General features: G+C 42.5%; 1 protein-coding gene across 4 annotated transcripts in view; it reads left to right on the top strand.

Annotated features, from left to right (window-relative positions):
• Positions 1-25,062, top strand: part of LOC114572406 (signal-induced proliferation-associated 1-like protein 2) — a 99,520-nt gene that overhangs the window by 39,982 nt on the left and 34,476 nt on the right. For all 4 annotated transcript variants that reach the window (XM_028604019.1, XM_028604021.1, XM_028604020.1 and 1 more), the window contains 7 exons: positions 2,032-3,817; positions 7,684-7,817; positions 9,043-9,231; positions 13,845-14,019; positions 14,243-14,346; positions 15,778-15,935; positions 16,602-17,178. In XM_028604019.1, the coding sequence (XP_028459820.1) occupies positions 2,302-3,817; positions 7,684-7,817; positions 9,043-9,231; positions 13,845-14,019; positions 14,243-14,346; positions 15,778-15,935; positions 16,602-17,178 (2,853 nt within the window). In that variant the 5' untranslated portion in view covers positions 2,032-2,301. The remainder of the gene's footprint in view (positions 1-2,031; positions 3,818-7,683; positions 7,818-9,042; positions 9,232-13,844; positions 14,020-14,242; positions 14,347-15,777; positions 15,936-16,601; positions 17,179-25,062) is intronic.

A 25,062-nucleotide genomic window follows, 5' to 3' on the forward strand; every position in this document is an offset into this window, starting at 1 on the left:
AACAAAGGTCAGTTTAAAAGATTTTCGTCAGATTTTGAGACTCTAGTCCCCTCATTCCGCTCGTCATTTCCGGGAGAGTCCCGACGGCCCTGCCGCCGACCGAACATGTCAGGTCGGCCAAAATGAACGCAGACAGCCCCCCAGACGGACGACGGCACGGGACACACCGAACCGATTTGAGTCACTGCCCTCGCCAGACTGTCCCACGGCCGATAATCGGCCTGATGTGTCCCGGCCCTAACAAGACCAGTCTGTAATGAGAGAGAGAGAGAAAGAGGATTGTGGATAGTTTGGCAGTAGACATAACTGAGAAGGTATCATTATCAATTTATTCCTACACATTTGGGCCATGCATGCATTAACCTGTATTTGGCCCAGGCTGAAGCGCATACTTTCTTATTACAGTGTTTCCGAGTTTCCCCCAGTGTATTCGGTCTAGTCTGGCCTGTAGCTAATCTTGATGTGACCCACATATTCATCCCAGAATAGTACACCCTCCTCCTTAACAGTAAATGAGAAATGTAAACAGTTGTCTGGGAACAGAAGATATCATATTAAAGGCCAGTAGACAGAGCTGAAGCAAAGATTGGGAAGCCGGACCCAACTTCACCTATCATGTTCACAGTGAAACCTCACAAAGAGAATAGCTGTAACAGGGCTTCAATGAAGAAAAGAAAAAATAGCAATTTGGTGCCCTGTTCTGTGATGTGGAGGGTTTACTTGATAACTCATGGGGTTTTCACATGATTGCAGTAGTAGAAGGAATGAGGCTGCACCAGCAGCCCCAAAGAACAAGAAAAAAGCATTTAGGTCATTGTAGAAAGACATGTAGTCCCTTTTTGCGGCATGGTGTGGTGTGATCTTCCATGCAGAAGTTAGTGTTTGAAGAGATGATGAATCCAGTGTAACACCTCGGTCACTTACCCCCACTGGACCCTACAACGTATCTTATTTAGAGAGGAGTTGCTCTCTTCCTCTTGGGGTTTTGCTTTCAGCATCGGTATACAGTACAGTCTTCTGTTTGTTTGCATCTTTATTATGTTGTCCATGTCAAATCGTTTTCCGCAGTGAAACAAGGTTATATGGCCAACCTGGCTTCTATTTAACACAATTCCAAATGCGGCTGATGCACAGAAACATTACTAACGGATAAAAATGGAAACCATGTGAGTTTGCAGCAATGTACCTGACATCTGAAATACCCAAGAGGGAACAAAGCTTTTTTTCAAGGACAAGCCGACCAATGTTTTCGCTCTCCTTCGCTTTGTCCTCAGATGTTCAGGTTAATGAATAAAACTGCTGACATCAGCCTTTTATGTTTATTATTTCCTCAGTTGAACAAAACTGAAAGGGAAAGAGTAAACTTTCTTTACTGTATGGAAGTGGACCACAACGCCATATTTCTGTTAATTTGTGCCTATTATATTACATTTCAGGTTTTTAATTTGTCATAGCCAATGTACCTCATCGGTTCCTTGTTAATTTTCCTCCTGACCAACTACATCTAATAAAAAGGCGAAGTGGCATTGGCGTTGAATATGCAAAACTATCTCTCCTGTATAATTTGCAGGCTCAATGATTCTGCGAGCAGTTGGATCATATATTGGTACATGTGAACGTTTAGCTGAACATCTGCCTCTTGTTGCTGTAATTTGCCTCACTGCCATCTGTTAGGCATTGGCTGGAAGCACCAACAAAGATCTAGATCTATCTTGTTATAAACCCATAATGGCACCAGCTCCTCTCAAATTCACTAATTAGCCGTATTCGATGATATGCTATACATAGTTCCAAAACTAATACAGCCCTACATACCCCTTAGTGGGAGTTTATTACAAGATACCAGGGTACAGACTATTTAAGTCAGCAGTATGATCATTTTTATAGCTGAACTGAATGTGCCGTGTTTTGTTTTTGAGGAATACAAACTGCTTTTCCCTATGTTTTCAATGAAAATGTCTCAGTTACAGTGTTCTAAACCTCTCACCATGTGCTAATATTTTCTTTTCTGTTTTTGTTTCTGTGCCGTAGATCCAACCCTTCCAGCTGTCGTTCTGCATTGGCGGCACGCTGTGAGAAAAGACTCCACTCCGCTGTGCCTCAGTGCCCCTCAGACACTTGTCCTTGACATCCAAATGCTGTGTGTCGAGCATCGTGCCAGCCGCCTTTTGTGAGTTATGACGACGGCTGCTTCGCTGACTCAGGAAAGAGGCTCCTCCTCCGCTCACCAGTGAGCAAATCACATGATGTAATGAAGAAGGGTTCTGAAAGTCTGCTCTTCTAGGAGTCTGCCAGCAGGGTATGAGTATTTTGAGCCCTGTGACAGATAACAAATCAAACCTCGTGGGAATTGTGGGAGGCCCAGAAGAATACTCCAGAGCCATGCAGTCGGAGGAGCTATTCAACAGGAAACTCAAAGCCCTGAATGGAAACATGGGACCACCAGCATCCAACATGCAGGGGAAACCTGAAGGCGCAGGCAAAACAAATGGTACTCCAGCCATGCCTAAAATGGGTGTCAGGGCCAGGGTGACAGAATGGCCACCTAGGAAAGATGGATGGGATGGAAGGCCTTCACCGAACTATCAGAGCGTGATACCAGTATTTCAGAACGGCCAGCAGGAACATACTGTGGAAATACTGGAGCAAGGCGAATCGGTCTGCCTGGAGGTAGACTACTCTGACAAATACACACTGAGTGACCTCCTCAGCCACTCGCCACTGAAGGGTCTACATCCTATCCGTCAACGCAGTAACAGCGACGTCACCATTAGTGACATTGACTCTGAGGACATAATGGACCAGAATGCTGTCAATCCAAACACTGGGGCCTCGCTGCACCGTGAATACGGCAGCACATCCTCCATTGACCGTCAGGGCCTGAGTGGAGACGGCTTCTTTACCATGCTTAGGGGCTACCGAGTGGACACCCTGGACCACCGTAGCATACCACCTTTGGGTTTCCCCGAGTTGTTAAGGTGCGACGCCTCCCTCTCCCCCAGCCTGCAGACGGCAGCCCAGATCGCCAGGGGTGAGATAATCCACATTCCAGGCTACGACTACATAGACAACGCTCTCCTCTACAGCCGGGAGCCAGAGAGGTCCTTCATGAGGCGTCTTAAATCTGAATCATCTGAAACGTCTCTGTTCAGGAAACTGCGGACCATAAAGAGCGAGAGTGACGCCTTGCGGCTCTCAATAGAGGATGACCGGCGACCACTCAGCTTCCAAAAATGCTTTGCGCACTATGATGTCCAGAGCGTTCTTTTCAACATAAGCGAGGCGGTGGCAAGCAGAGCTAACCTGAGCCAGAGGAAGAACACCACTACTGGGGCTTCAGCTGCCTCAGCTGGACTAGGGCCTGGAGCTGTCGGGTTGCCTGGAGGTGGAGCTGTGGCTGGACCCGGAGCAGGGATAGATGGCGGAGCAGCAGGATGTAGCAGTGGAAATGCACCCATGTTTGAGTCTCCACTAGGCAGCAGGGAGGACTTGAACCCAAAGGAGAACCTGGATGCTGACGAGGGGGACGGGAAGAGCAACAGCTTAGTGCTGAGCTGTTCACACTTTCGCAATGAGATCGGTGGGGAGGGCGAGAGGAGGATCTCCCTCTCCAGAGCCAACAGTGCCAACTACAGTGGTTTGTCAGAGAGCTGCTCTTTTGAGTCGTCTTTAAGTTCCCACTGCACCAACGCGGGAGTCTCTGTCCTGGAGGTGCCTCGGGAAAACCAGCCTATCCACAGGGAGAAGGTCAAGCGCTACATCATTGAGCACATAGACCTCGGAGCATACTACTACCACAAGTACTTCTATGGGAGAGGTAAGGAATGATGTGTGAATTTTGGGTTTACAGACATTAGAACAGTAATGCTACAGAAGGATTTAAATGACTCAATGTTGAGGATTATTAAACTTTCCAGGCCAAATCCATTTCCTTGATACGACGCAGAATGCCGCGTGAGAGCAAGTTCCCAAATGAAACAGCTTTGGCTCAATGGGTCAGATATCTTGACGGCCCAGTTATTTTTGTAGGAACAGATGAAATAAGGGCTAGAACAATAGCAGGCTTGTGTTTGGTACGAGGGTGTGTGTTTCACTTCCTCGGGAGAGGAGCGGTCATGTCCTCTCTGTGATATTGCCCTGAACCTCGCAGAGAAGCTGTGATTAGTCATGTGAGAAGAGAGAGGTGAGCGAGAGGGTGTCTTGCAGCTGTTCCCTGTGGGGGCCGCAGGGGTGTGAGGACCCCTCTTATGAAACTTTAGGGTCAGTAAAACTATGCCAAGGTCCCAGGTCCCCTCATTAAAACATCTATGTGACTGCCGCTGGAAATACCACGCAGATCCCGACCCATCACCGCATTATACATATCTGTTTTTCCCACTGTCTGTTTGCTGCTCTCAGCAGATCAAATTACCCATTCTTGAGCCTCCCCAGAAAACAGCTGCTTCACCTTTCACACCGAGAGATGCCTGACCTTCTTCAAAAAGATACTCTGTATTTAAAAAAATATTCTTCAGCGTGTAAACTCCAATTGAGGCTCAATGTCTTACCTCTCTGCTCTACTTAGGCCTACGCTATGTTTGACTGTACCATTGAGCTTACTTTGATAATCATTTACCGTGAAATGTGGCCTCAAGTAGTGTCCATGCACAATGAATGCATCTCTGGTGTAGTTGTATCATGTTTTTAACCTCTTTCTGTAGCAGGCCAATGTATATTTAAAATGCCCCATGTTGCTGTCCGTTTCATTTTGATGTTATAGCTTTTACAGAAGATGCCTTTTTCACTGTATGTGGATGCAGCCTGTCTCCTCTTTTCATGAGGTGTTTTATCAGAGAGACAAGTCTGTCGTCACCTCTGCCTCACCATAAACTCTCTCTCTCTCTCTCTCACTCACACACACACACACACACACACACACACACACACACACACACACACACACAGGCACACAGGCACACACACAGGCACACACACATGGCCACGTGTCACCACTTTAGGCCAAGCTTTTTACAACCTGGGCTGAACATTGATCCCATTGATTGCCTAAAGTCCTTTTCCCTTAGCAACAGGAGTGTTTCTCCCAAGTCTTCCTTAATGGACACAATGTTTCCTCCACACCCACTGGTAAGGACTTTTTACACACACAGGTTATGTTACATAGATGTGGGTAGGCAATAGATGTTCAGATATACAATAGAGTACTGGTACCAGGTCACAGCCCAGCTATTGAGAGTCTCTCATGTAAACTGTGCCACATATTGAGATATGTGACCTGAAATGAAGTTTAAGAGCCATATATGTAAAAAGTAAGGACATACAGTGTAAGACTTAGTATAAGAGTGTAAGATTTTGAAGGCATTTCTGCAGTGTGGAGTGACAGGAAGATGGAAAAGGGGCATCATTTGATATGACAATCAAAGCCATCAATGATGCAACCTTTGGAGAACTGTCAGCACCAAGTGATGAGTAACAGTGACAAGTTATAGAAAAGTGTTGACAAAAAGCTTTCCTCTACAGTTAACACTGTCTCCCTGTCAGTTTCTGATGTCTTAGTGACTCGTACACAAAGAGGCCACTAGGCCTCCTACCATAATTTTACCTTATGCCTCACAGAGCATTCCCCCTCAGCCCCCTGTCCCTGGCAAGCCATGCATTCCTTAGGCGTTTAACCCTGCATTGACTCCATACAGTTAATTTATTATTCATGTTGATAACACGTTTTGCCCCAACGTTAATGTCACAGTGACAAGAATCAGCATATTCACAAGGCAGCCTCCACACAGTATGGATGCAATGTCAAAACCTCTGCAGAAATCTCTTTGTGAAGGTCAGTGCTTTAAGTTCCTGCTGAGGTTTTTCTTTTGTCTGCTGAATCCAGGTCTTTCTCCCCGGCTTTAGCCTGGATTAGGGGGAGTTTGCTCAAGACAATGCTTTTTGTGTGCTAAGCTATGCCTCTGTCCATGACACACACACACACACACACACACACACACACACACACACACACACACACACACACACACACACACACACCAACCTTTATTAGACTAATACTAGCCTAACAATACGTTTTACAACAATACCACTGCAACTATATCTTTACGATATTCTCATTATGTATAGTGTTTTTTTAATGTTTGTATTTAGGCACTTATGACTTTCAAATAAATACTTTTTATGTCAACACAGAAATTAGTACAGGTTCTTATAGACAAAAATCTAAAGACCTGCTATTGACCTCCCTAGTGTTCATTCAATTTTTCCGTTGGATCCCACGATGCAAAACGGCTGGAAAGAATGAGAAATAAATTGGCATTTTTGCTATTCTTGAAGCCTTACCAGCTAACATGCTAAATTGAGAAGCATATAGTTTCATGGTTTACATCATGGATTTCATCTGTCTATTAGATTATTGTATATTTGCTGCACAAATGAACATATTGACCTGAGGGTGACAAAAGAGAAGATCTCTTTCATTTAAGGCCAATCTGGTGTGTGTAACTATCCTCTCATTGTAAACATTGACATAAACTCTTCTGGATTGAATTTTCACCTGATGGATCTACAGACCAACAAACATCCACAGACACAAAAATCCTGATTTCTACATGGTATAAACCTCTTTTTTTGGTTTTTGACCAACAACTCGTATAAATAAATCCATAAATGTGGTTGTCAATCCCCATAAATGTCAAAAATCGTTCAGCTTATGTTCCACTAAAGGACACAAATACTCTAAGCCTGACCAGAGGGGACAGCCTGGTGGCCCATTGGTTTAGGGCACATACCATGTAGCCAGGAAACTTTGCCTTGTCTGTCTCTTACCATACATTCGTCCTCCCTGCACAGTCAATTATCGATGACCTTAAGTGATGTATCCCTTTTTAGCACGGTTTGTAAAAGGACAACAGTAGCACGAGGACCTGTAGTGGGGCGAGTCGTAGTCCTGTGGATGAGTCCACCAGACCAAAAATTCCTTTTGTTCTCTGGTGGTTCTGAGTGTCAGCTTATACAGGTGGGTGCGTGTGGTGGGATCATAAATTCATCACTTTGGAATGAATAATCTAAAACATTATTATTTTTTAATCTCTAGTCCCAAATTCATCTTTAATACTGAATCACGTTGAACGAAAAATGTGCCTATGTCTGTAATAATACTTTGAGAAGCCCAATGCTGTGAAGAGTATCAGGGTCAGAGTGGGTCAGACTGTCCAGGGCTCTATTTTTATTTAGTTTGTTTGCTTTTTAATTCCCTGTGCTACCACTACACACAGGGCTCTAATCCAAAGTGAATCGATTTCAAATCTCTACTGAACCCCTGCTGCTTTCTGTAATCGGTGTCACAGCTCGCCCACGGCCAATAATCCACATAGTTATTTTACATGAATATATATGTGTGTGTGTGTGTGTGTGTGTGTATATATGTATGTATATATATATGCACTCAATAATATAAATTGATAATCTGATGATGCAAAAGCAAGCAGTGATTTGATAAAGATGTGAACATGGTTATAGATTCTCATTCTAAAAAAACAAAAGTGCAGTAATAACACATTTTCACAACTTTACAAGATTTCATTGAACTAAAGTTTTATTTATTTTTTATTCAGTAAAGTTGACGTCCACTCAGAGCCCTTAATGTGATAATTAATGTGTGTTTAATTTTTGCTCAACCTCCAGAGCATCAAAACTACTTTGGGGTCGATGACAATCTGGGACCGGTGGCTGTCAGTGTCCGCAGGGAGAGGCTGGACGATGGGAAGGAGAAAGAGGGAATGCAGCACAACTACCGAGTCACCTTCAGAACCAGTCAGGTAACTATAATACACTGATGTGCACTATTTCTGCATTGCTTGTTATCTTAAATCAGCATAGCACTATTAGGGGTGCATGGTAGGAGATGCCTGACTTTTACCACTCTATTAAAGAATTGATTGCAAGCCCGAACATGCTTTTAAAGGATATTTCTCATACATTTCATTCAGCAAGACACGTTAAGGCCACTCAGCTCAGGGCTCAGTCAGGCAGTACAGGAGTGCAGGAATGCTTCAGTGCCCCTGCAAACAAGAGGAGGCTTCTCGCAGCTCTCCCTTCCTAAATCTGCTCCTAGCACCCTAATGGGTCCAATGATTCTGTGCCAGTTGCGACTCAGTTGGCCAGTCATGCAAACACTGGTGCAGTCTATCTGAGTCAGCGTCTCGCTCTCCCACAACCTCACAAACCCACGTGCGCCCACATGTACACACATGCTTAATCCAAACTGAGATGCAAACTCCCGCTGTCCCTGGTGGTACAGAAACCTCTCCTTGATTGATGCTGGGTGGTCTCATTCACTGAATAATTCAGGTGCCACAGATGTGTCAGGCAGGGAAATGTCACTGATATCTATTGCCATTCTTGGTGTAAAGCACCACTCCCACGATAAAACAATGTATCTGGGTCATGGTGGCCCTGCAAGTAGCACGCAGACAATGTTTGAACTCCCCAACCACTGGAGTGTCTATTTGCATGCACTGCTATCATTTAGCTCCAGCTATCTCTGCCTCCGTGGCCCACTCTCACTTGCCCTTCCTCTCTAAGTCTGTTAAGTAATCTGCTTTTCCGAAAGCCTCTCTGTTGGACCTCCATTGACTTCTGACATTTATTTCCACAGGCTGTGCAGATGGAAATGGGATTTATGGGTGTAATTGTGTCTGTGATGTTCAAAACAACAACACAGGGTTACAGAGTGGGTGTTTTGAAGCTGTTTGGGTCAACATTTACTGGCACATTAATGATCTTACTTGTAAAACACCACTTAACAACTAGCGCTCAGTTGGCCTATCGTCATTATTCAGAATGTGAGTTCCTAATGCTTTTCAATGAAAGCGCAATGGAGCCATTGCCCTAAATACTATGGCATAACATTAAAGGATATTATGATTGGCTCACACCGCAGCTAGCATATAAGCCTGGTTTTCCTTTCCAAGATTTTGAAATAAAATATATCACAGAGATCCTGACATGACATGAAACCTCATCCTCTGTCTTTTCTGCCAGCTGACCACACTCCGTGGAGCCATCCTGGAGGATGCCATACCATCCACTGCAAGACACGGCACGGCCCGCGGCCTGCCGCTGAAAGAAGTGCTGGAATACGTCATCCCTGAGATTAATATCCAGTGTCTGAGGCTGGCCATCAACTCCCCCAAGGTCCCGGAGCAGCTACTCAAGCTGGACGAGCAGGGGGTGAGTACATCGAGATGTCCTCAGTGTTTTGAGTGCCTTGGTCAGGGATGTTTGGTGCTTGGGAAATACGTCTATTTGCTGCTTGTACAAAAGCCGCAGTGTAAAAATGACAATTTGGTTTGACTTAGTATCACTTTTCTTGTGTCTTGTCGTCGCTGTGGGATTCCCAGACAACCAGCGGAGCATCTAGGAATTCATTGAAAGTCACAAAAGCCCCATAAAACCAATCTTTGGTTCTTGTACGGATAAACTAGATATATGGGTGTTTATTAGTAAAATGAGCAGATTTCCCAAAATGTTGAACTATTGCTTTTAAGAAAGGTAAAGCCAAATCCCATTCACTATTCTCCACACAGATTTCCCAGTTGTTTAATTTAGAATCACTGCCTCATTATAGTGTGAATAATGTCTTGGAATTAGAAAATGATGGTCTGTATTGATATTATGATATAAAGTAGATCTTTTATTTCAGATGTATCCGTTTCTGTTTCTGACATTTGCGTCAGCTATAGAAGGAAACTGGAGGGATTAGCTTCAAATAGCAGGAACTTTTATCCCATATGTGGGCCGCTTAATATAGATGGACACAGGCTCCTGTGTGAAGGAATAAGACAGCCAATATCCCACTTAAATAGAATCAATATGAATCCCACACTCTCTGTAGCCAGCATTGAGTACTTTGACATACATTTTCTGCTGATATGACACTCAGACACAAGCTAAAGTATCTCACTTTTGACAACTTACTTCATCTGAGAGCAGGTGATTTGGTATTCTGCCTGCACGGCGGAGGATGTCATCTTGCATTATCTCTGTTTGAATAAAATGACAATTACTGAAATGGGCTCTTTATAGTCACAGGTGTCAGAGATGGATTCGTTGTTTGATCTTAAGGTCTTTAATTTCTCATCTAATGAAACCGCAAGATGGAAAGAAGTGTGGGGTGATTAGCTAGTGCTGCATTGATTGTCTTACTATTAAAAAATTGGCTTATTATTATTATTATTATTATTGACAGGGGTAAGGCTCTTTATAATACAATGTGTCAGCCATGTCCCTCTTGTATATTAAGGTTTTGTTACAAGAGCAGCCTCCTCTCCAAAGCAAGTTAAATGCACTTAAGATGATGACAGACTTTGTGTATCCAATTATGGCAAAGTAACTTTGTAAGTAAGTGCTCTAGGAAGTGCTTCCTGCCAGATCTTAAGGAGTTGATACGGGAGTTTGTTCACCAGCCATACTCCCAATACCTTTGGTATGAGAAACTGTCTGCAGATACAGATACTATGATATAAGTCCGAAACTGACACTCACGGAAAAAAAGCAATTAAGTAATGTAAGAAACTACTTACAGAGAAGTAGAGCCCAGGCTAAGTGCGGCTCAAATCTCTTCCAACTGGCACTCCTCACAGACCTCAAACTAAACGCCCAGTGGAGGCCAGTTTTATATTTGGACATCAGTATTTTTGTACACTCCTGTTTTAATCATTAATATTATGCTTCCAGCGCAAATGTTTAAAATGTCAAGCACCCCGTAATCTGCCCATCAAATGTGTTTATGTGAGGAAGCTAATATTGGACAGGAAGAACTGCAACTCAGAACTGAGAAATAGAGTGGTCTGCCAGGCTTGTTTTTGTTTGTCTGAGTGCATAATTTTCTTCTGCTGCTTGTAGAAAGCTTTATCTGAGGATTTCTTTTTCTGTGTGTGTGTGTGTGTGTGTGTGTGTGTGTATGCACACTGCTGAGGAGATGTTAGTAGAGTGTGTGCATGTGAGTGTGAAAATGCTTCATTTGGCTGTGAACAGAAAGCATGTCGGTGAATGAGAGTATCCTGGAGCCAGACAGCCTTGACAATAACCTCATGATCAGTTCTGCAGAAAGAACATCCCTGAAAGCAGTGTTGGAGACTGCGCTGTAATGGCCCTGGATGTAAGAAGAGAACACAGCATGTGTATTTCAGATCACATTGTAGATCACAGTGAGCGGACTGTGTGCAGATGGACTGGGAAAAGCATTAGGCAGATTTTTGAGATGTGATTTTAGGTGATATAAATCACAAATGCTAAATTTTTTTTTCTGAGAAAGCCATTGATGTAAAATGTGTATCTGTGGTTTCCATCTCAAGATTAAAGTGTGGGAAATGGCACAATTCTTGTTTAATAGAAACCGTACATCAGCTGCATCGGTTTAAGAATTAAAAATGTAATTTTAAGGTTTAATTTATAATTCCTGATAATAAAAGCGGGGATATGAAAAGATAAAAGCTAACCTGCGGGTGTCTGCATGTTGCTGCACATAATGGTGTTTGGTGATAGTAAAGACAACATCGAAGAGGTCGGAGAAAGGTTACTAATCTTTCCCTCTTAATTATGCAGAACAAATTACCTCCTTCCTAAACCAGAAAACCATTCTCACTTCAGTTCTCTGTATCGTAACATGAACAAAGACCCTGCCCAATTTCCAACACTGCCTATCAAGTTAACGTACACGAGTCAACAGGTAAAGCTTTTGCACGACCATAAATCACTTCTGATGCCCACAGCAACAGCTCAAGTCTGCAGTATAATTCAGGCTTAAGTGAGATTCGTTCCACAAGTTCAATAGAGTAATCTACCACCTACTGAGGCTGTTGTTGCAGTGCTGAAAGAAATCACCTCTCCCTTATGTAAATCAATCCCCTGTCAATGATATTAAAGCTTGAGGATTAACTTGAAATTATGCAGTGACCCGAATGTTCTCCACTTCATTTTCCCCCACATCTACATTCCATGTTCCCCTTTTTAGAAACGACAGAATTACAACAGCGATGTTTGTGTAATGGTGCATTATGATTGTAGCCAGGTTTTTTGGAGCCATATTGCTTGAATTTTTTATTTTTTTTTGCTGCATCAGGACACTGCAGTGCAGACAGATGTCACAGTGATGTTGTGTTAGGGCACCGCTGTATCCCTTAGGTGCATTTCAGAGATCTCCAAGGGAACGTTGTCCTCATTTCTCTCTCCACTCATTAAGTATCTTTCTGTCATTGCATTTAAACAGGGTTTTTGTTAAAGAGAAGGAGAAGGGAGAACTGTTTTCAGTGTCCTCCAGCTCTGGACAGATAGAGGGAGAGGAACATTGGGGAAAAATATATGTAAAGAGAGAGAAAATAAATGCTGTTGAGCAGCTTATGCTCAGATTTTTAGCAAGTGGAATATTTTAGCTAATCGCAGATCCGTTAAATGGGATAAAGCTTTTTTTTTTTTTTTTTTTTTATGGCTGCTCTACCTCTTTAGAAGTTGATGCCACCAAAAACACATCATAGGCGGTTACACAATGAGCTTTACCTCAGGAGCATTACTCATATATGTGTCCTGATGTGTTGGCACTTTTCAGGCAGAGACAAATTTGCACCAAAGGGCAATGCGATTGTCCTTGCCGTCTGCCAGTCTGTTAAGCAGAGCAGGAGGTTAAGTGAACCCATATAAGGCAGGATGAAAAATAGAAGACCACATCATTGCACATCAGGCCATTTCTACTGGGCTTGATGGTATAATAGCTTTCCGAGCTTTAGTGCAGAGCAGACTGCTCGAGAGAGGAAGCCATCGTGACAACGGTGTCAGGAGCACACCGGGAACTGATAACCTGTAACGGAGGAAAAAGACAATTCCAATTTGTTTCAGTATATAGATTATTTTGTCGGCTTTCACATTCGGAGAAACCTTTTCGTTTTGCCGTATTGACACATTTACCCTGGGTCAAGATCCTGCTGTCCTCCGCTGTGTATTGTTGGGTAACAGGTGCCAAACGCAGGGGGGCTGTTTTTCAGCTATTTTTTTCCCCTTTGACTCCCTTTCTTGGCCAACATCAGGGAGCTGTAAGCCATGAAAGATTCATGGTGGTGGAGAGGGCTCGCACTCTCACCGTGCAAGAAGAATCACTCTGGATGTTTTATTTCTTCCTGTCTCTTCATGAGACAAGTTCATATCAGACTTGTCATTTCTGGATAATATTAATGCTTGCAGTGAACACCTGTGAGATTTGTCTGGCTTGTGTATGTCTATAAATACTCCTCTGTGAATAAGACATTAATCCTTATTGAGGCGCTCTTTGTTGAACAATTAATCAAGAGTATAGTTAGTGGGGTGTTAGGGAGATCAATGTTGTTGCCATTCAATGTCTTTTTTTTTTTTTTTTTTTTTTTTGTCTAGAATTTAGGTACTTTACCAAACATAAGTGTTGCTTCAGGAAATCTTTTAAAAAATGATTAAAATGCTATTGCTGGCAGCTTACATAGTTTTTTTGCCATAAACCAAAGGTAACCTGCTGTGTCTGTAATTCACTCCCTTGTTGCTCCACAGCTACTCTAAAGTAGCAGCTATTTGATCTGCTTGATTTATGCTCTGCTCAGAGCTCCTGAAAGTTCATAGCCGGGCTTCACAAAAGAGGATTTCAGCTCTCTCCTAGCAGGGTTATGAAGGCCTTCACATTAGCTGTGACATGATGGAAAGTGGGCACTCGCATGCTTTGAGTGCATAATGTACAGTATGTAGGAGTGTGGTGGGTGTGATACGTATCAGTGACAGGAAATGATACTTACCCGCTGAGTGTCTGTGTATGTTCCTCATTCCAGCTAAGCTTCCAGCACAAGGTGGGAGTGCTTTACTGCAAGGCGGGCCAGAGCACAGAGGAAGAGATGTACAACAACGAGAGTGCCGGACCGGCACTGGAAGAGTTCTTGGATCTGCTTGGCCAGAGGGTGCGCCTCAAAGGCTTCACCAAGTATAGAGCTCAGCTGGATAACAAGAGTAAGTTTAAAATAAAAAAATCAAACTAAATTCATAGAGTGAAAGCCCACACTTTCCATCCTGCTGAGTGCAGGTGCTCTGCTTTTTCATTTTTTTTGGGCTGTAATGTTTTTTCTACTTAAATTTAATCTTGATTTCTATTCAATTACATCATCAGCTTATCTAACACAATGGCCTTTTGTAACGAGGCCGGAGACCTTGACTGCCCTGTCCTGTGTTACAGCGGACTCCACAGGCACACACTCTCTCTATACCACCTATAAGGACTATGAGCTGATGTTTCACGTGTCCACCATGCTCCCCCACACACCCAACAACAGACAGCAGGTGAGTAAACTCCACACTCCACACTCTATCCCTTTCAGCAGACCACCATGTTTGCTTTACTGTGTGGTGAGCCGGTGTCTAATGGTGGTAATAAGTCCCAGAGTAGCTTTCTTTTAGGATTTCTTCAATCCGGGCTCCTGCCAATCTTCCCCAGAGGCTCATTTTGCCCAGGAATGACTTATCAGTTGAAAGCATGAGCATTGCCATGGTAACAGTACCTCATAGTAGGACTTTAATCAATGCATCCCCAGGGGCTGGACCCGACGTGGTATTAGATGGGCCTCTGAGTCTATCTGCGCTAACAAGTGGAATTAAGTGCATACAGTGTTGGAGTGGCGAGCGATGGCCCAACTAAGCCGCCATTACGGAGGTTGAGCCCATAATAAAAAACCTGTGGATACAACCTACAGAGATATTAACAACGTAGACACTGAGGGAGGCGGTTAGTGAGTCAGGGGCAGGATCTATAGTGAAACACTGCAGAGACCTAATCTATCAAGTGCATCTAAAATGTCTGATTGGCAGGATTTGGGGGGGGGATTGTAATTGTATTTCATGGAGTCCAATAGTTAAATTTAATCCCTGGTGGTAATCTTCCAGGAGGCCCAAGCAGAGCTTGCCACATTCATTTCTTCATCCTTTCCAATTTACCTCGGAACCCTCTAATCCGGCTTGCTGACCCTCGCTGCCACCCAGAGAATGAGGTTAACTATCTGCACAATTCAGCAATACAAGCAGTCTAAATTGGGTTTGGGGTAATATGTCTCCTTCACCCAATAAGGCCTAAAGGTTAGAGAAGCGAGCTTCTTGAGATCGTCTCTTCAATCCCCGAACCGACAGGATAAATCTGGGCGGGGAAAGTGAAAGAGCAGCGTTTGCCCCTCCCTCATTACCACCACTGAGGTGCCCTTGAGCAAGGCCCTAAACCACAACTGCTCCGGTGGAGCTGCTCAGTGGCAAGCAGGTCAGACTGGTTGTATTGGGCAGCTTCCAGGTGTGAATGTGTGTAGCTGTGTGAATGTGATCAGGACCTGCAAAAGAGAGGCTTCAGTGAAACTCCCCTGAATAAATGAAGGTTAAAAAAAGAATTATATCTCCCTCTTCCAAAAAAGCCCTTTATCTTGTTTTGGAACACAATATTTCAGAATCAAAAATATGAAGCTGTATCAACAAGTAAATCTGTGTTTAGAGCTCTGTTAATGGTTTGTTGTTGTCCTTGTGGTGCTACTAATGCCAGAGACATTACATTTAACTTATCACTTTACATTTAAATATTATGGGGACTTTAATTTCCTTGACTTGTCCACTCAAATGCTTTCAAACCCGACATAATCACCCTCCACAAGTGAACTATTGTACTATATTCACCCTGTATGTGATGCCTTTTCTCCCTGGTTCTGTATTTGACTCAATTTCTCCTTCCTTTTATAGTTATTAAGGAAGAGGCACATTGGCAATGATATCGTCACCATAGTATTCCAGGAGCCCGGGGCCCTTCCTTTCACTCCCAAACACATCCGCTCTCATTTCCAACATGTGTTTGTCATCGTCAAGGTCCACAACCCCTGCACTGATAACGTCTGCTACAGGTAAATAAAACAAGCATGCACCACGCCTGCAAGGCTCTCTTAGAGCTATTTTACTCAGGCTGCTGAAAAAGGAGAGGAGGAGAGGGTAAAATTGTAACATTTGAATTTGGTGGCTTTGAGTCAAACCACCAAACATTAGAGTGGCTTGCCATGAGATAAGAAGCAAACTAATATCCTCAAGACAATTTAGAGGAATGTATTTATCTTTTGATCTGCTTTGCATAAATGTCTTCATGCCAAATGGTTCTACATGAACTTTTAAGAGCACTTAATTTGAAAGAATAATAATAATAGCGGAGTGCTTTCTGTGGTTTCTGTCATGACTTTATCGTAATGTGCGGGAATCACAAGGCTCTTTTGATCTGTTCAGTGATGATACGGTTATTATCTTCAGAGACACCTTGAAATTATGACTTACGACTCTCTACGAGTGTTTCTGAAGTCAAGACGACTCTTGTTAATAACATAGCGTTTGTTGAGCAGAGCAAGATTAGTCTGAGCTCCTCTCAGTCTTTCCACCAGAAATAATTTCCCTGAAAGCCATATAATTTCAACACTCTTCAAATGGCTGCTCATTATATGCACATTTCAATACCTGTTCACCTTTTTACATTCTCTCAAAAGTCACCACTGCTTTTGATTTATTGATTGCTTCCTGTTTTCCAGCGTGGCCGTGTCCAGATCTAAAGACGTGCCTCCGTTCGGCCCCCCTATTCCCAAGTCTGTAACTTTCCCAAAGTCTGCAGTATTCAGGGACTTCCTGCTCGCCAAGGTCATCAACGGAGAAAACGCCGCGCACAAGTCAGAGAAGTTCCGAGCCATGGCGACTCGCACGCGGCAGGAGTACCTGAAGGACCTGGCTGAGAACTTTGTTAGCACAGCCACTATTGACTCCGCTGTCAAATTCAGCTTCATCACCCTCGGAGCCAAGAAGAAGGAGAAGGTGAAACCCAGGAAGGACGCACATCTGTTCAGTGTTGGCGCCATCACCTGGAGCGTCCGTGCACGGGACTTTGGCCAATCGATGGACGTGGACTGCTTGCTCGGCATATCCAATGAGTTTATTGTCCTCATCGAGGAGGAATCCAAAAATGTGGTCTTCAACTGCTCTTGTCGTGACGTCATTGGATGGACCTCAGGGATTATGAGCATTAAGATCTTCTATGAGCGAGGGGAGTGTATCATGCTGTCTGCCCACGACAACTGCGGAGAAGACATCAGGGAGATGGTGCAAAGACTAGAGGTAAGATCCTTTAAAGGCTCAACTGTAATAATCTCTGTCATTTTAGAGGTTTTAATCTCTTCCGGATTAGACCATAGGGGAGATGATCTGAGCATACTTTATGTATTCAGTTTTCTCAAATCATACCACACCACACAAAGAGGTTTTAAAACACTGCATTTCCTCACAGAGGGAGTCATTTATTCTCTGTAGGAGCTCTCTGTGGCTAATTGAGGGTTTTGCCTTAGTTTGGCATCCAATTTTTGATATAATTAGCATATTATAGTAAAACGATCAAGTCGTCAACCCAGGGGTGTGTCAGAAATGGTTTTAATAGATCGGCCAAGGTGTAGCCCAGGTTGGCAGTAACACGAAAACATGCACTGACAGATTTAAAAAAAAAATAAATAAAGAGCATCAACACTAGCCAAATATTCATGACACCGTTTCCTGTTCAGCCACGGGGCAGATTTGTGCGCCAGGAAAGCAAACAAAGAATCTAGGCTGTATGCGTCTCCCTATGCGTGCTGCATTCATCTTTGGTCACTCTTTTGGAAATGAAGAGAGAACGTTTCCGCCGGTCTTCTCTTTGCTCTACATTGCTGGGGAAGCACAATTGTTGTCTTACCTCTAATATGGCTAACATCCAAACAAGTGCTATTGCAGCTTTGTTGACCGCTGATTAAATAGCTTTTTTGTATCTTTTATGAACCTCCTTGGAGTAATTTTAGTCCCAATACCTAATGATAATGCCATTTCTTGTTTTGAAAATTAGTTCACCAGTATATTCTCTATCAAAAAAGTGACTTGAGTACAAGTTGAAGTGCTCTTTAAGCACCACACTTAAGTGTGTGGTTCCATTTTTTGTACTTAAGTATTGCAAGTAGTTTTATTTTAAAAGGATTGTGTTATGTAGTTATTAAAGAAAGCAGTCAAAAGTTTGAATATCATATTATTTATATTATTTCAAATGTTTAGCCTAAAGGACACTCACAATTCCTTTGGCTGTAGCAGCAGTACAAGGAATGATTTGTAACATTTTGATAATTGTAACTGTTGGGATTTTAACCGTGTGAATGCTGGATAATGTGTATTAGCTGCTCCAGGGCTCCTATCAGAGAGCACGAGTCACCAGGTGGAGTTCAACTTTTTACTTGGTAGTAAGATGGTGCATTACAGGCAGTCACAAGCTGTACATTGCTGGATATATGAAGGAAGTTTCTGAAATAAACCCAAAAAAGGTACATTAATGTCACAGCTGTTATAACTACTATTATCCAATATAACAGTGGGTTATTAATCACTTATTAACAGATATTGAAATAAAATGTACAATTATCACACTGCAAGTAAAAAGAACATCCTCTCCAGCACAGTAACGATTAAAGCCCCAAAAAGGTATATCACACACTAGCTAGTAACGTGTGTGTTGTACAGTGGAAAGGTAGCAAGCTAGCAAAATACAGATAATAACAACTTCACATCACAGGGTAAAACGGTTAACATTCAGTACTCAATGCAGGCTGAAACAACTCAGGAATAGCTTAGTCTGCAGCAACAATAACTAAATATCAAGAGTACAAACTAACATAGTCTCTGACTTCTGAACAGGCAACTGCAGTAATGAAAAGAAACACGAGGCAATCTCGGGGATTTCTTCTGTAACTTGCGTAAGTAGCGTACGTTACTAACATAGCCGTAACTACACACACTGTAACCTACACAGTCTCCGTAGCGTGAGGAATTCACAACAGTAACGAGTAACGATGCAGCACATAAAAAATGGACTGAAGTAAAAGTGGAAGTAGGAGAAAAAAATAACAGAGTACAGATACAGCCTTTTAGTACTTAAGTACAGTAGTTCTACTTCGTTACTATACATCTCTGCTTATAAGTAACTTCCATGAAACACTGGGTAGCAGTCTGTCATCAGAATTGCCCAGTAAATCTATTATGACCATGTTTCACACATAAGCTGCATGGCATGTGAAGGAAATTGGCTGCATTTACTTTAAATTGTGCAGTGAGGCATTTTACTTTGGGATAGTTGTGGTAGCTCTGTGGTGAAACAATGCATTCTGCAAATATCGCTCTCACCATTGCAGCTTTACTACTTACCACAAAGCCTTGTTATTCTATTTCCATCATTATGTCAGCAGAACTGTTGCTTGCTTAACCTATATCTATCCTGTCAAGTCTCATGTGTTGCAACTCTACACTGAGCTTCTGGTATTTTATTTATATATTATATTTTTCCCTTTAGTGTTTCTTTCATTGCCCTTTTTCTTCAGCATTCCTGACAGAATTAACTCAAAATGTATTTGTTTTTTTCTGACTTTCCTCTAACCTGTCTGCCTGGTCCTTTTTGGCTGAGAGATGAGTGTCCCTTGAATGTGAAACTGTAAAGTTAGATCTTTGGAGTCCAGAGAGGATTATAGACCTCATGTTGATAGCTTTCTTTGGCTCATCACACAGAATCTGCAGAGGTGTACAGTTAAACGTTTAGGTCACACAAGTACAGATGTTGTCCTGCGCTTGATCAGGATCAACCATTATGAAACAGCTTTTTTTCACAAAAAAGCCACAGCCACTCCTTGCGACAGACGGTTTATTTAATGGGAGTGGCAGATTAGCGATTATGTGATTTTGTGGATGTCTGGGCACAGGTACAGGAGGAGGTAGCTTAAACAGGACACCAACCCAGTTTTTAAGGGGAGGAGAGGAAAAACAGGCATTTTATTTAGGTCTGACAGGCTAAGAATAGAGGACACTTGGCCTCACTACTTCACTCCTATTGAGAGCTATCCACTTAGTCCAATTTCTCTCATCCCCATTTTGTAGTTCTGACTTGGCCACCTGTACAACTCTGTGGCTCTGTGGTTACATTGTGTGATGTTTCTTTTTTTTGGGGGGGGGGTCTGCATGTCTTAATATAGGTCAAAACACCTGGTTCCTCAGCCTGGACACTGGCATCCGATGCCTTGTTTCCGCTCCTTGTGTTGCTACGTAGGCTTGCTTATCGTATTCTAATTTCCATGGTTTGTTTACTGAACCTCTAATCGGGCAACCTTTTGTTTCCTTTAAAAAAAAATATTGAGGTTGAATCCCAAAATCCAAACCTGAGCTGTGCATGACCTTATTTCTGCCTGTCTGCCTGCATACTCTCCTCCACAAATCCCTTTGGCATCAACAGTCTCAAAATGTCCAATAGACTCCAGCCAGCATGCCATTGGTTAAGCGAACAACATGGGAGTACCAATCCACTTCCTGCGAAAGACATAAGAACATTTCCTGAGGATAACGATAGGCTGAGATAATTACACTTTTTATTATCACCTTTTGCAGTGAACTTTTAAACCAAGCAAAAGTAAATGTGCACATGAGCACAGAGATTTTTGCATATCCCAACCACCTCAAAAAGAATCCCAAAGAAGTATTTACCATAATTAATCTTAAAAGGACACGGATGTCATTCAGCGTCTACTCAACTCATTGTAAGAAAGGACAGAGCAGGATATATTAGCATTTGTGATTAGTCAAAGGACAACGCTTCCTCATTCACTATGCTAATATCCTCTCACATTTACTGTCTACTTACCCATGGGATTTTTGAGGGATATTTCACAGGAAAAGCTCAGAATAAGTATTAATAAGTGGGTGGCTATTTGTGTTACTCACACAGACAGTGAAGCAGCACCAGTAGGCACATTTGGGTATAAGCTGACCGTGCATACGTTGTCCCAAAGGTGTCGGTAATGTCCCAGAGGTTGGACTTGAATCATGTTTCATTGGAAGGATTTACAGGCTGCCGGACCTGTGATGTAATGCGAACCAGAATGAACAGAATGCCCACTGTAACACACAGAGGAGACCAGTGGAAGAGCACAACTAAAAGCTTTGTGATACCGTCCTGCGCTCCAGGGTGTTGCTGAGCTGGGTGGCCGCGTGTTCAGCTTTTATGAGACAAGTCATCTTGGCTTGCATGCCTTATTTATTTTGTTTCCCTTAACAAAGTACAGACAGTCTTCCTCATTGTGTGTGTTTCTTTATGTACTGTATGCATCAGCAGGGCTAGGATATAAAAGTCACAGTATCTGCTATGATTTGAGTGATAGAAGAGGCAAAGTAGCAAAATAAAATGAGGAAAAAATAGAGAGATTAAAAGAAAAACAGACTAAAAAAACCGACTAAACCTCTGCCAAGGCATGCCCTATCTCACAATGTTAATGCAGTGGGAATTTTCCCTGAAGGAACTCATTTTTTCAATTATTACAACCCCACATGAATGCTGCACAAATGCCCTATCTTGCAATTTCAACGAAAGTGAAGTATATATATTTCTGCATCCACCTTGTGATTCAGATCCGCTCCAAAATGCAAAGGGTTCTTCCTTTGCCCACGCTACACCATTCTACCAAATTTCACGACAATTCGGGTCAGTAGTTCTTTTGTAATAGCAACAGCTGTTTTGATAAGCAACCAATTGGAAATCTTTGGGTTTAAGACTGTTGGTCTGATAAAACAATTTAAAACAAAATATTTCTGACATTATTGGATAATGACAAAAATTGTTTAAACCAAGCAGTCCACTTCAGTTCAGATCATTACACATTGGAACGGGTATTTTTACGTTTCCATACCAATAGAACAGCTCCATTTCGTCCCGTTTTTTCGTTACACCTCTGTTGAGGTACCTAGCACACTGACTGCAGTCCGTTGAGTGGTGCAGATGTTCCTGTGTATTGTAAGCTGGATGTAGCAGTGAGGAATGAAAAGTTATTATTTTTGTTTGTTTCTCAGTGCCTGGCTGTCTAAGGCTTTCTTTTACACGTCTGATTAATGCAGGAGGAAAAAAAAACAACCCGCTGCTCTGTGGTTAACGACAACCCTGCATACATTTAAAGGATAAATCTGGCGCAAAATGAACCTAGGGCTCAATAACACGTGTACCGAGTTGACCATTCTCTGGGATTTCTTTTCATGCTAATCGAACGTGACCAGTTTTAGCGCAAACCGGCAATTAGCTTATAACGCTAGTCATCGGGGCATGGGTAAAGTAAAAAGACATCGCTATTTCTATACCACTAACAAGGCTCAAAATAGCACCACACTTCCACGGTAGCATAATGAGGGTCCCTATGTGTAAACCAAAGCATTAAGAACTTTGTAAGTGTACAAACAGTTTATTAAAAAGATAGTTTAGAAAGGCCGTACCGTTCACATATACAGGCAGGCGCCATCTTGGGAAAACAGACATGACCAGACGAATGCCGTGCTTGAGCTATGTTGTCGTTCGACTGGTCATGACTGTTTTCCTAAGATGGCACCTGCAGGTATATATGAACGGTACTGTCTTTATAAACTATCGTTTGTGCTATCTTGTTAGTGGTATAGAAATAGCAGTTTCTTTTTACTTTACCCGTGCCCCGACGACTAGCGTTATAAGGTAATTAGCGGTATGCACTAAAACTGGTCAAATCCGATTAGCATGAAAACAAATCCCAGAGAACGGTTGACTCGGTACACATTATTATTAACCCCTAGGTTCATTTTGCGCTGGAATTGTCCTTTTAAGAGTACTGCCTGCGGTTGAAAAGCAAAACGCATCTTGTCTTTAGGTACATGTCCATACGGGTTACATACGGGTTCTACGAGTACTATACCACAAGGGCTTTACAGTATAATCTATCAGTTTAGAGACTGCAAAAATTATTTTTTCATTATTGTTTAATTGTTTTGATTGTTTATGCTATAAAATGTCCAAAATGTTGTTGCCCATCTTTACATCATGGGCAAAATCCCAAAACATTCAATGTACTCCTATTTAGCATTTCTGCTTAATCAACCACTAAAATTATGAATGGATTGCCATGTTTGTTGTTGATACATTTTTTGTCAATCAACTAATTTATTAATCAGTACTAATCAGCACCATTTTGAGGCTCTATTAGTAACTGCTGACATGAATGTCTTGCTCTGGCTACTCTTGCCCATTAAGCAAAGTGGTGCCGTATCACACTAGAAGCCACCGTCCTAGATTTAGAAATTGATTCACAAATATTCAGCCCAGGAGGAGATGGCTGTCACTTTATTACCAATCTGCGCTTCAGTACTTTGAAGCTCAGTGGGATGACAGTGTTTTGTCATGTCTGTGAAACATGCCACTACAGACGGTGTCATCAGTGTCAAAGCTACTTCTGACTGTCACTGACCTCTCACTTGAGGACCAATGTCAACGCTACTTGACAACAGATTTGATGCTGATAAAGTTTGCTTCTTTGGGATAGTGTTGTAGTTTAATGTAACACACAAATGCACGCACGCACGCGCAAATACCTTTACAGGCCACAAATCCCTCCTTTGAGATAATGAGTGCCCTGCTACATTCAGCCATTATAGATGTGGGCCATTTGAAGGAGAACCTGGGCCCATTCATTTTCTGGATGGACTGAATAAAGAGTGTTGATGAAGGCATTTAGAAAGCTATTATTTAGGCCTAATGAATTTCTGACAAAGGACAGGTCCCTAATACCCTGACCAATGTCTTCTTCATGCACAGGCCATTTTCTAACATTACTTGAATGCTGAGTGATTGTTTAGATTGTGGCTCATCTCACCAAACTGCTACAACAGTTTTGTCTCTCTTTGTAAACTGAATCTATAAACATGTATTTATTGCAAAACGGAGACTGTGACTTTCACTAATTTCACCAACAGAATTTTTCCTTTTCTAAGTAAATAGTTTTAGGGTTGTGTCTCACTATATGAGATCCATCATGGTTGTCTTAGGTCCCCTCTCACACAGCGGGGTAGGATTTCTGCCAGTGTGAGAATCTGGTGAAGTGTTGACAGGCTATAGTCGGAGTTAATGTGTCCCTGAAGCCAGCTGCCACTCGGAGGCAAATGGAGGCAGTCAACCACAGCTGAACCATGACTAATCTGATGGGTGATTAAAGCCAGTATGTCACAAGAAAACTTGCCCAATCCCACTGTTTACCCACACTGCATATATAAGCTCAGTCACTTCATGTCATCGAGGTGAATATAGATAGGCTGCAGTTGCAAGTTTTCATCTCTGTTCAGTCTAGTGTTGGTGTGTTTTACTGAAATATTGCTGCTGAACCAAGAGGGTTGCCTGAACTTCAGTTGAACCTAAATTGCATAAAGCCGAGGCTTAGACCAAGCCGCTGCTGAGCAAAGTGACAAACTTCATTTGCATGTAAGTACATGATTGGACAAGAACCAAGTTTAAGTTTCCTCCAAGCGTGCAATTTGACAAGCAGCAACTGTCCGCCAAGTATCCATTGAGGAAGTCTCCAGTCCCTGGCTGCAGTCTGCAGAATTGTGAGAAAAAAAGGGTGAAGAGATCATGTTGTGTTCATCAGCTGCCAGTGGATGCAGATTACAGTGGGGGAAATAAGTATTTGACCCCTTGCTGATTTTGCAGGTTTGCCCACTTACAAAGAATGCAAAAATCTACAATTTTAATCATATGTACATTCTAACAGTGAAAGACAGAATCCCAAAGAAAATTCCAGAAAATCACATCATATGAATTTATTAAAATTGATAACCATCTGATGAGGAAAAACAAGTATTTGACCCCCTGGACAAACACCATGTTAATATTTTGTAGAAAAGCCATTATTGGCCAGCACAGATGTCAAACGGTTTTTATAGTTGGTGACAAGGTTTGTGCACATTTCGGCAGGGATGTTGGCCCACTCCTCCCTGCAGACAGCCTCCAAATCATTCAGGTTCGAGGTTGTCGCCTGGCAACTCGAATTTTAAGCTCCCTCCAAAGATTTTCAATCGATTCAGGTCTGGAGACTGGCTAGGCCACTCCAGAACCTTGATGTGCTTCTTCTTCAGCCACTCTTTTGTTGCTTTGGCGGTGTGCTTAGG

Source organism: Perca flavescens, chromosome 17 (assembly GCF_004354835.1).
Source record: "Perca flavescens isolate YP-PL-M2 chromosome 17, PFLA_1.0, whole genome shotgun sequence".
NCBI lineage: Eukaryota > Metazoa > Chordata > Actinopteri > Perciformes > Percidae > Perca > Perca flavescens.